Below are 12,555 nucleotides of genomic sequence, written 5' to 3' on the forward strand. Positions count from 1 at the left end.
TCAATAGAGAAAAAGGACTTTTCAAAATTGGAAAGTGCATATTCTGTTAAGAGGGAGGAAGTACCTAATATTCCATTTTGCAGTTACTAATAAGTGATTGGGGTTAATTATTCGATAGGATGGTTACCATTTTAATAAACATTTAATTCAATTATCTGAAATGTTGGCATGGCTTTTACAGCGGTAAATTTCATAGCCTGCCGTTAGACTACTTATTCAAAAACTTGAAAGTTTGAGAGACAAAAAATGATTATGCCTAAAAAGTATAAGTAAGCAAAAAAAATTAAATTTTAAACACTCATCGTAAGCTATAATCATGTGCAAGTTGTTGTAGCAGTCGCAGCTAAAAAAACTCACACCTAAAACGGCTATATTTAGATTACATGTTTCACAGTTTTGCAATAATATTCTAAAAGTAATTTTCTTGTACAGTCAACAGCCTCATTAGCTAATACTGAAGTCAAAATTTGTTCTAAATTTTGCTCATTGATCAAGTAGTCTACAATATCTGGACGTAAGAGACCACAAAATCTCAATCGATCACCTCGTCTTCTGATTCTATTCTCGATATTGAAGATCAAAGTCGTTTGACCCATTATCGTACTTACTGCCAGGGGTTCTTCTTCCTTGTACTTCTTTTCGAGCTAGTCGAAGTGCCAGATTTCTGCAAGGGTTTGGCATAAGTCAGTCAGTGATGGTGAAGTTTTGATATTGCCATCAGTTATTAGTTATTGAACATAGTGTGGCATTGCATACCGATTTGGATCTCTTGGTTTTCCCACGGATTCTATTCTTGGGCGACTTCAATTTGTATATCCGAACCATCCAGTGATGAGTGGTGAAGACCTAAAGACGAGACACATAGACGGAGAAATAAGACAATAGAGAGCTATATAATGACACCAAGAAGATAGAGCTGCAAAACTAGTATGAATGTCTAGTCATCTAATAAACTATCGTCATAGGAAATTATAGCAAAATTTTGTGAGAATGGAACTTTACCTCTTCGAAGTGAGTGAGTTTGAAATGCTTTTTCCCGATTTCAGTGTTCCTAACCCTGTCATACCCTCTACCATCTGTCTCCACAAACCTACAAGACAAAACAAAATCATATGGCAATTTTTATGTGGTATGAGAAATCCATATATAAGACCGATAAATACTCACCTGAAATATGAAAGTTTGTACATGAGGGAGTTGAGCATGGTTGGAGTAGCTTGAGAATCAATCCGGTACTGACCATCTCTCTGTTCAATGCCAGGATAGAATTAGTGAAACAAACATGACATCAGATAAAGGCCTGATGGAAAAAAATTCCACTGCACATTAGCTGATACGGGAATTATGAAGAAAGTCGAGAAATTTGAAGCAACACTGGATTGACAAAATCAACCTTACAACGACTAGAGAAATAATCTGTACAAACAATAATTACATTAAGAGAATGCTGCTACTAACTACTCACCAAATAGTCAGGTTCCTTGATGTGAGGAAACACACCTCCACCAATCCGAACCATCCACAGAAACTTATTAATGTCATCACTGGGATATCCAACAAGGCCTGAGATAAAGTGACAGCTGTCAGGATAATATTCTCATTGATTAAGAAAACTCTCTAACAAGTAATGAAGACAACCTCCAAAAACAACCAAAACATATTTTACATCCAGCGAGTTGAAAATGTCCCAAGCTGCCTTTTCTGGAGATGACATTGCAGTACCAACAGTTGCAATATGTGTGTTGTTCCATGTATTATTATCAACAATAACGGTACGGTTAGCCATAGCAGTTGTTTGGTAACCGTAGTCCCACCAAGACGCAACCTGGACCAAAATAGCAGCAGCAAGAAGACCAATAAGCTTGTTTCCTAGTTTGTAATAAAACGCTCATTATTTGTCACAGAAAAGCTCAGCGGACAGAAATTAGTAGTGTTTCGTGCTGAAGTCAATAAGGAAAAGGGTCAGGACATTTTGTGTGAAGTGGCAAGGATTGAACATAGACATACGTTGTACTAGTCCAAGCACAGCCAGGTTCAGAACCTCAAATAGAATGAGAGGATAATGAGTGCTAAAATTTTACTTCAAAAGTGGCTTTGAGTCCCTATCATTTTGATTTTGAGCATTTAAACTAAGTACCACCATCAGAAATAATCCTCTTCCATCTCCCTGAAGTAAAATATCTCATATTTGTAGAACAAGCTTCACCGACACAGGTACATAACATCTAGCAATAAGAAGATATAGTGCACATGATTCCGAAACTATCAGCCGATATAATTTATATATCTGACCTAGCAATGAAACTTATGCCACTGACATCTGTTGGGGTCTTAAGGGCAAACGAATCAGACCTCTTTGACTTGCTAGTAAGGAATAGTCAAAACCAACAATTCTACTAGTATTATCCATTTTGAGACAATATTTTTAACAATCGCCTGCAGTATCTAAGTAGAAGTCTTAGCTGTACATTTAAATTCATTATCAACATATAAAAGAGAAGGCTTTATTGTCCTTGTTTAAATGACAAACATGTTGCTATAATGCTCTTCGAATAAGATTTGTCTGATTTCCAATTATAGTGTAAATTGGATCCTCAAAAATCCTAATTCAAGTAGTCAATTATTGCACATGGCACACCCCCTTTCTTCAACAAAAAAAGAAACATTTTTACAGCATACCCAAAGCCAACAATTTTTATGAATGGCATAGAATGTATATTTTCCTGGGAAGCTAAAATGGACAGAGCTACAACTTGTTATGGGGCATTATGTATGGCTTCATCAGCAAAATCTTTCACCAGTTATAAAGGAAATAATTCGAGCAAGAAAAGAAGAAAATGAGGGTCACATATATTAGGTTCACATGCAGAGGCAAAAAGTAGAATAGCCATTTAGCGAAGTAATATATAACTAGTAACCACTGGTTAAAAATACTTCCTTCGTCCCTTATAAATGTGTTCATTTTACCATTTCAATCCTTCCCTCATAAGTTCCACTTTAGGGAACTACCCACTACTAATCCTTATATTTTAGCCTCACTATATTCACTTATTTACACAAAAACCAAGCATAGCTCACACAACTTTTAAAATCATCAACACATTTCCCTAGTAATGTTGGCCCATTTTTTCACTTATCTATACACTTATGTATCATGTGCAATTAAAATAAAAACTATGCCAAAAAGTGGGAACATACTTATAACTATAAGGGATGGAGTCATGGGGTACATAAATTCTAGCCACTCTTGCCAAAATACCCTGGTAATTCAGAATCTGAAATTAATTAAATGATTTCACGTGATTAATCTGCACAATCTTGTGAATAATAACATTTTTTTACTACAGTGTTAAGGGCTAGTAAATGTCTAGGTTGAGACTAGTGAAGTTAAGAAATGCGGTTGAATCTAAAACAAAGGTAACAAGCAACATAAATAGTCCTATAAACACCAGTACTGGTACTGTTGACAAGTGCAAGTGATAGTGGAGCATTTTAACACTAGATGCTGCACTTCTGCTCCTATAATTGCCTACTCTTTTTCCGCTGCTATTTTTATAGTTAACTAATTAATAGTTAGGGTGATTTCGAGTTGGATTTCTAGGATTTGATGCCCTGCATAAGCTTCAGAGACATGTTCGTATATATGCACAGGCACAGTTACAGATGTGCACACGCTCACAAACCTAACCTTAAAAAGAGAAAACAAAACAAAGAATTGCATAACCAGCAGAAGGATTATAGTGAGAACATGTAATTGGCATGAAAGAAATCAAAAGGTAGCCTAACTACTTACTTTATCGTCCACCTCAGTGTTATGGCTCAACCAAGCATATGCCTCTCTGAAGTCATCAAAGACATGGAGACCATCATGAGAACGAGAGGTTAAAACAATTGATGGAGCAGAATAAGCCTCTGCTGCAGCCCAGACACAATGAACCTACAACAATAATTGTTCTTAATTATTTGAAAATTCAGGTCAGAACCTGAATACAGGAGTAGCATACACAACAATGAGAAAGGGTCTAGCACAATTTGACATCATGATACCTAAAACTCCATATTTAAACCGTCCTACACAATTTTGAGATTTCATTCAACTAGACTAAATACACAGATGACAAAGATAATATGTATGAAGCAAGCAATAATCACGTAAGACAAAACAGATCAGTGACAATTTCCTCTTACAACCATAATCCCATAGACACCTTAGACATTGCAGAAACATTGTCAAAATAGCTCAGCAATGTATCGTATGCATACCACATAAAATGCTCCAAGCAATACGAGTAAGAAAACAGCCATCACTGAAGTTTCCAGGGGCAAAACCAGAAGCCTCTTTTCAACCCGGGATACAAGAGACGGTTTCTCTATGTTTTCCTTGTCCTTCTTTTTACTCTTCCTTGAAGGTCGTTCCTTTACTGTGTCCTCACTTTTCTCGGACTTCACATCGTTTTGATTAACTTTGGTGGCATCCCTTGCCTTGTGAACATCAGAAAATTTTCATCCTAGTTTAGTTACAGGCTATACCAATCACTTGATTCACTTGCATAATGAACTCACTTACATTGTCTTGGGGGTTTTGTGTTGTACCAACCAAGTGGAATTTAATTGATCTAGTCAAAACGTCAAAAGCTTCTGAAAGGGCAATACCAGACATTATACAAGCTGCTGGAGCTAGTACGAGCATTAGCCGCACCTACCACATTGTAAGTGAAGTAATTTAGTTTGGGAGCAGAAAATAAAACAACGCCGTGACTGAGGTAGGTCTCAACTATGCATACCATGACCCCTGAAAAATATACTGATGTAACAATATAGAGAACTGCAAAGGAGCTTGCATCAGACAATGGCAAAAAGCATGCCTGTATATTCCAACACAGAGATTACTATAATTAGTATAAAAGTAAAAAGGGGAGGAACAGAAACATCACGTCAGTTAATCTTTCCAAGAGAACAAATAATTGAGAACTTACAATAATACCAGCAGGAACCAAAAATGCTAAAACATTAATATCCATAAAGTAAGATGGCCAAGTAGGGGGCTGATGTTCACTGACGCTTGCAATGATTGGTATGTACTTGCTTGCATAGGTTCTGTTCTCCATTTTCATGCGATAAAACAGCCAAAAATAATAACAGTTACAGAAATGGTAACAAAAGAAAAAAGGTAATTGTTTGCTTAGGTTCTGTTCTCCATTTTTAACAGGAGAAAGGAGTCAAAAGATAATTAATAGCAATAACAATAATTCTGAGGGACAAAGTACAACGTCCATGCAAATATATTTGGAGTAGGCAGTAGGCAGAAGCATATTACATAACATTTGTAACAAATATTATTGAGACCTTTCACCTCAGACTTACCTTTAAGTTTCAACAATAAGACCTTTTGAAACAGGAATCTGAATATAGAAGTTATGGTTTTAGGTTTTACATAACAGAGTAAGAGAATGGGTTTAGGAGGAAGTTGTACTGCACCAAAATCTACAAAGTATACTAATAGCATTTTATGTGCCTTGCATTACTGGAAGATGGAATGCCTGCAAGTTATTTTACAGCTAGCAAGTAACTTTTAGTTTGCTTTGTTCAGTTGTTGATACATGCAAGCAGGCAGTCAGCCAAAAAAATAAGTATGCTTTTTCTCCCTATCTTGGAGAAGAAACATCAGCCCATGGTGCTCAGATATTACTGAGGTTAATTCAGCAGGACATAGCTGAAAACAGGTCTTTGAAATAAATATTGATGAAAAAATAAATGTTTTGATGAACTCACTAAATGATAACAATATTTAGAGGTTAGAATAGGTCACAAGTCAAAAAGAACGGCTTTAAAAGCCAGCATATTTCTTACACAGATAAAATCAGGTACCTTTTAGTTTGTAAAGCCATTTACCATGCATGATTAAAGCAATAAATAGCATACTACACGTATAGAGCAACTTACGGATCAAGTAGACTCAGACTCCGTCCACTCCAGCCTTTTGTTGGGCTGGATGCTACCAATGCTATTAGCACAGCCAATACAGCAACGCACAAAACCCTGAACATGAGAAACAATTACAAGTGACCGGCAAAAAAGTCCAAGTCTACAAATTGTCCTATAAAAAAGAACAGAATTTTCCACACCAAAACCCTATCATGTTCTAAGTAACTGGATAGCCCTAGCAATACTACTATAGAGGAATGCACAAAGTAATAGAGAACAGAAGAAAAGTGAAAGGTTGGTTAGATATGATGCATCATATTTCTCATTTTGTTACAAACATCAATGATAAAGTAGAATTAAGAGAAGAGTCTTACATCCCAACTGATACAACAAGAGTAACTGCTACTTTGAACATTTGCGGGGTCAGAATTCCTTTGATATAATAGACAAGTGCCACAACATGTATTATGATAAAGACCTGAGCATACATGTCAGAAGAACCATTGCTTAATAATCTGAGAAACAGATGTAGTGTCTAGGATTATGCTGCCACTTGCAGTAATACAACTAATAAAACCATGCGAAACATTTCAATCACTAGTATAACTTGTGATTTGTGAAGAAACGCATCCACAGCAAAAGTATAAACATCATATCAAGAGGGGAAGTCATTCTCAAGACAATTGACATTTGACATACACATTCATCTGTAATCAGGATATTTTAACTTTCAAAATGTATTAACAAGATAACCTGTTTTTTTTCTAAAACAAACAAATCAAATAGGAAGCTTGGTCAAGCAAGAATGACACCACGCTCAAATAGGTGATCAAACCAGTAATGAAAACCTTCAATTCTTTCAATATTTTCCAATATAGTTTGGGGATATTAACCTAAAAACTGATGCATAGGCCGGACACAGTAAACAAATTAAGAACATTTATGGATCTTGGTATATGCCTTGATTATCTAAAACTTAATACACTTATGCATGAAGAAGAAAGAGAGAGAACACCCAAAGATATTGTTGACTCATTTGTGCGGCACGGCTGATGACCATAAAGGCATTATGGCAATTTTGTAAAGGGATTCTGATACTTTCCTGGAATCTATATAAATATTTAGGTCCAAATGTAAATTGTTGATAACTGTTTACTTCAACAGTTTATTATGTCCTAGAACTAATAAAGCATCCTTTGGCCTTCCTAGAGTTATTTGCTTCCTTCAGAAACCATGATACAGCTAATGGAATATGGGCAAGAAAGTTCTGTCTCACACTTTATACAATTTCTCCCTTAAAGGCCTTAACAAGAAATTCCCAGATTCTACATCATATGTCTCTTACAGTTAAATTCAGAAGGAAAACCCAGTTCCACATAAAAGCACAGAAAGGGCCAAAATGAGGTTCCTAAATTCTATTAATTTAACTTTATCAACATTGAGTTGCAACTATGACATATACTATATTTCCCCTTTACTCTTAACCACAGTTTTCATGTTCAACATCAGAACTAACAGTTATACGTCAAACAGTGGAAGAAAAAAAACCTCAGAAGTTATAAATCAAGTAAGCAATATTCTACATTCTACATCAGTCTAAAAATTGAACGCAGTCCAGCAGTAGATAGCAAGATAATGGATTCTGCAAACTCTGGAATTCAAAAAGCTCATTTGCAGATTTAAAGCATGTTCCAGACCTCCAGCATGAAAAGACATCATGAATCAGGGTGAAAAACACGAGAAAATTACTCGTCACAAATAATTGCAAAAGAGCTTTAGAGATTAGACATCTAACCAAGAACGACGCAAAATGCTCAGATGTCATGACAGCATTAAAACCTACAACAGGCACCAAAGCTGCTAGCAATGTTCCCAAGACGACCTGAATACAAAAATTTTTGATGTTGATGAAAACAATGATAGACCAGGAAAAAAATAAACAAATATAAAGTACATCTCCAATAAGGCCACAGAAAAATAACATGTGCTTCATAGTAAAACAGATACTGTATTATGGTACGAGTATTACCCTCAAAACCCTGAAGTATTTTATTTTATTGAGATACTTAATGAAAGGGTTGTTAGTATTGTATTTTATTTTATTGACACTCCCTTCATCCCACTCAAGATGTTCACATTCTTGAGTGGCACATGATTTTAGGAGTTGTTGGGTGGAGTAAGTACATAGAAAATTTTAGTTGAATATTTTAATGATGAGAGAGGGATTTATTTCCAAATATAGAAGGTGGATATCTTGAGTGGGACAAACTTTAAAAGGAAAGGTGGACATCTTGAGTGGGACGGAGGGAGTATATCTTAATGAAGGATTAGTATTTTATTTTATTGAGATATCTTAATGAAAGGATAACAATATTAGAGAAGAAGCTTTAGATGAGACAAATCTCTTCTTTCCAAAGTAATGTTAACGGTTCTCTCTCAAACATCCTTACCCTTTGTAAGGTATAAAAAGGGTTATCTAATCATCACAGCGTTCAAATTCTGGATAATAAGAACTCATTCATCACAAATACCAAATCATTCATAAACAATTTGCTAAAAGTAGTCAAGTACAGATACACTACTTACAAGGGGGGCATAAGCAATGTAGAGGCGTGGAGAATAGCGACCAGTTACGATGCATAGCAGCACATGCATTGGGATGAGATTTATAATAAAGGTGTACCCTCCCCAGGAGCAAACCTGAAATGATATATGAACAAAATGAACACTGTCATCGAGCCTGAAACAAAGGTGAGAAGAGGAGAGCAAAAACTTCAGCAAGACACGTACCATGTAAAAGTATGCGATTGCATTTAGTGTAGCATAAAAAAGAGATCCTGTGTTCAACGTCTGCAAAAGTATGAATATCAGGTGCTCTAGTATTCGTGAAAATAAATTCTCAGTCATGAGAACACTGGCAATTCAGCAACAACACACATTGATATCTCACCTTTATATATAGATAGAAAGTGAAGATCAAAGCAAATATAGCAACTGCTTCATTGTCATAGCTCCCAGCCACAGATCTAGATATATATGATGGCACCTGGAAGAAGAGAAATTAACAATTGTACAATGATTTCCCACGATGATATCTCAAAAATACAAAGGAAGAGATGAAAGAAGGTGACTGTCATATATAAGCAACAGAATTTTTGTTACTGCCAATTAATTTCCATCATTGCCTCTCATAAGTGGAATCAGAAATAAGAATACTTAGATGCTATACTTCTGCCCTATTTCATTTACATGACCTAACGTTAGAATTAGTTAACCAAGCTAGATTTGTATACCGTAAACTTTCATGCTATACTGCTGCCCTATTACATGACCTCACTTTAGTATGTTTTCTCTTCAATGGATACTGAATGCAACTGCTTTTACCACATTAAGCACAGGTTAACTGGACCATCACATGTTTTATATCAGGGGAAGCAATTACAGAACATAAAAAGAATTGCATGACTGTATGATGTGCTTATTGCAAAAGCTAAATACAAGATATTGTGTTCCGGATCTACACAAAATAACTAAACAAAGAAATAGAAAACATAATACCATGGCCAGAAGAGCTGCAGCAGTCAAGCCAGCACCAGCACCTTTAATTTCCTAGACAAAACATATACCTCATCAAAAAAATATATCCAATAAAGATTCCCTGGTAAAGTCCATCAGCCTAGGCAGCAGCCATAAGAAGAAAGGCCATAGATTTATAAATAACCTTAGTCAGAAGGTATGTAGCCCATGAAGCAAAGGCAGAAAATACAGGAGCGGTAAATACACAAACAGTTTCCACAGATAGAGGAATATTAATGGAGTTCAGTATCCTGCCAATAAATTAACCAGAACAATTAGTGAAGGACTATAAGAAAAACAAGGAGGCTGCTATTAAAAATGGTTTAACGAAAATCGAACAACTAAATAATTATTAATAGAAATAACCGCATAACATAAAGCTTCTCTTATGGATATAATGTTATTTATAGAGAGCAAATATATGCAATCCATACCTCCATAAAGTACCGGCAGTTAGTGTAAGCCCAGGGTATACAGTTCCCCCAATCACACGTCCAAGAGGATACCTTACCAAGATTTCGAAACAATGTCAATACAGCAAAAATAGGGCGCAATCATAAAATTTTCCCACAAAACACAAAGTAGGTGTTGTAAATAACAGAAATTACCAGGTTCGGTCATCAAACCAATTCCAGAAGTCATATACTCCACTTTTTGTAAGAAACTGTTATCAACAAAATTATGTCACATTAATTTTTGCTTCATGCAGACATCAAAATTCAAAGAAGGATAGGAAATGTAGATTTGACATATAGAAGACAAAGCACAAGAAATGCAATGCCGAAGATGATCAGTCTTCTGTGCTGTGAAGAGGTTAAAACTAATTTAGGTTACAAAGCATATAAAAATACAAATTGATGCAATGGAGTCCTCTGAGAACTTAGATAACCAATTTTATATAGAAAAATCATGAAAAGTTAAGTTTACCAAATCAAAAGTTGGCCAAGCACGCCAACCTTGCAGACATGATCTGGGCTAAGCTATTGTTTTAAATTTTCAGTGTATGTCATACTGTCATATTCATATTCAGTTCATATTTGGAGGAGATGGGGTCAAAACCAAGTTTCTTGAACATAATAAATGCCATCTCTCTTCCACATGCAGATCATATACTCTACTACATGTTCTCTGAATCAGCATTTCTGTTTTCAAACTCCCTTTAGGGTTAAGCGTGTTTTTTCAATGTCAGTACAAAGGCATCCAACTTTCTTATACTTTTTGGTTAATTGTAACTATATTATCCCAAAACTGGTACCCTACGGGCTATATCACGTGTTGCGAACTTACGATAAGACATCTCCTACTACTAATTCAATTGACCAATTCAAAGGGTCTATAGATCTTTAGAAACCTGAGAGCAATATCAAAGATGAGATGGAAATACAAGAGAAAAGCACCCCCCATAGGGAAAATATGCTATTTCTACCACCAAGATAGCCAATAACCATTATATGAGCAGCGTATAGAAATTATTAACAAAAATGTGAGAACTTATCATTATTTGAACTAATCCGACCAATATAACGCATTAATAAGTTCTATTCATTTGAATCTTCTTACAAGGTACTCCATCCATCCCACTCTAAGTGACACATTTTCCTTTTTAGAATGTCCTACCCTAAATGACACATTTCTTAAAATAGAAACATCACTCTCTACTTTATCTCACTCATACTTTGTCCTCTCTCCACTTAACTCACAAAATAAAACTATATTAAATCATGTCCCAAAAAGGACGCTCCGCTTAGGGTGGGACGGAGGGAGTACTATTTTATCTCTCGACTCATCGGTTTTAGAAACGCACCACATTACATGAACGGTGATTTTCGTTTGAATCCCATCGAGAATGACAAAGCATAAAAACTGAACTTTTAAAGACCTACACAATTTTGTTTATCATGTTGATATCTTACCAAATGCAGACATTTAAACCCATTTGGCAAATTGTAGTGTAAGTCATTTTTCGTAAACGTCAATTCTCCCACTCAAAACACGTCACAATGAAACAATGAAAGAAGCAAATTCATTTTCTTCCACAAACTGATCATGAAGAATACCATAAATTTCATTAAAAAAAACAGACTAACCTGTGTCACTCTGTAATTGAAATAAGGATCGAATTCATGAATAACACTCTCATACTTTATCACCTGCGCAAAAAAAATTTAAAAAAAAAACAAAAATCAAACAATTAAATTAGAAGATATAAATCGTCGATTCAGCTCATACAGTAGAAATTAACGAATATACATTTCACACTTAGGGCTCGATCGATCAAATTTACACAAATGCGCATGAATGAGTGGACGCAGAGAAAGGAGCAGTAGGATTTACTGAGAATAGACGGATCGAGAAAGCCATAACGCCGATCAGCAAGAGGACGGTAAATGAGAGCACATTTCCGAATGCGTGGCGGAAAGTCGCGGATTGAGAAGTCTCCTGGGCGGCCATCGAAGCTGTTGAGTGAGAGAATGGAGAGTGAAGGCGGGTTTTGTAGTATTATTGACTTTACACAGGACACAAATATGACTTCACCACGCACATTTGTCCTCTGATGATTGGTTCAATACATTTACTTTAGATATTACTGAAATTAAGGGTGGCAAATCGTGCGTGCCGGGTCGTTATCGTGTCGACACGATAACGACACGAACACGATAACAACAAACACGAACACGACCTGTTAAGAAAACCCCAAACACGAACACGAACATGACCCGCTACCCTCAGACAAGAACACGACACGAACCCATTAACGACATGAACCACTTCGGGTCAACACGACACGATAACAACGCGTATTGGAAAGTGATTAAATATTTAAATGATTTAAATGAGATATGACCATATGAGACTATGAGAGTCAATTAAATAAATATTGAAAAATTAAAATAATAAGAATTAATAATATTAAAATATTATTTGTTAACGGATAACACGAACACGACACGACACGAACGCGTATTGTTAACGGATAACACGAACCCGACACGAACACGACACGAATTTTTTGTGTCCTTAATTGGTCGATCCGATAAGGACACGAACCCAATA

General features: G+C 35.8%; 1 protein-coding gene across 1 annotated transcript; it reads right to left on the minus strand.

Annotated features, from left to right (window-relative positions):
- Positions 1 to 270: 270 nt before the first annotated feature.
- Positions 271 to 11,995, minus strand: LOC121782606 (dolichyl-diphosphooligosaccharide--protein glycosyltransferase subunit STT3A). The gene is made up of 23 exons (XM_042180522.1): positions 11,836 to 11,995; positions 11,589 to 11,651; positions 10,110 to 10,165; positions 9,936 to 10,007; positions 9,647 to 9,752; positions 9,484 to 9,534; positions 8,876 to 8,971; positions 8,716 to 8,775; positions 8,512 to 8,625; positions 7,721 to 7,807; positions 6,300 to 6,403; positions 5,944 to 6,039; positions 4,977 to 5,097; positions 4,785 to 4,865; positions 4,568 to 4,699; positions 4,264 to 4,482; positions 3,794 to 3,937; positions 1,639 to 1,825; positions 1,466 to 1,563; positions 1,168 to 1,247; positions 1,003 to 1,090; positions 757 to 846; positions 271 to 664 (listed from the first exon to the last, which is right to left on the minus strand). The coding sequence occupies exons 1-23, from the start codon at positions 11,950 to 11,952 to the stop codon at positions 605 to 607; spliced, it is 2,322 nt and encodes a 773-aa protein (XP_042036456.1). The 5' UTR covers positions 11,953 to 11,995; the 3' UTR covers positions 271 to 604.
- Between the last annotated feature and the right edge of the window lie 560 nt (positions 11,996 to 12,555).

Source organism: Salvia splendens, chromosome 20 (assembly GCF_004379255.2).
Source record: "Salvia splendens isolate huo1 chromosome 20, SspV2, whole genome shotgun sequence".
Taxonomy (NCBI): Eukaryota; Viridiplantae; Streptophyta; class Magnoliopsida; order Lamiales; family Lamiaceae; genus Salvia; species Salvia splendens.

What these genes read in the sequence shown, in the direction of transcription:
- LOC121782606 (XM_042180522.1), bottom strand. Translation starts at nt 11,952, where the DNA reads ATGGCCGCCCAGGAGACTTCTCAATCCGCGACTTTCCGCCACGCATTC. An exon ending in TGCTTGGAGCATTTTATGTG is followed by an intron (nt 3,938 to 4,263) that starts GTATGCATACGA and finishes TTATTGTTGTAG; the next exon opens with GTTCATTGTGTCTGGGCTGC. An exon ending in TACAAACTTTCATATTTCAG is followed by an intron (nt 1,091 to 1,167) that starts GTGAGTATTTAT and finishes TTTGTCTTGTAG; the next exon opens with GTTTGTGGAGACAGATGGTA.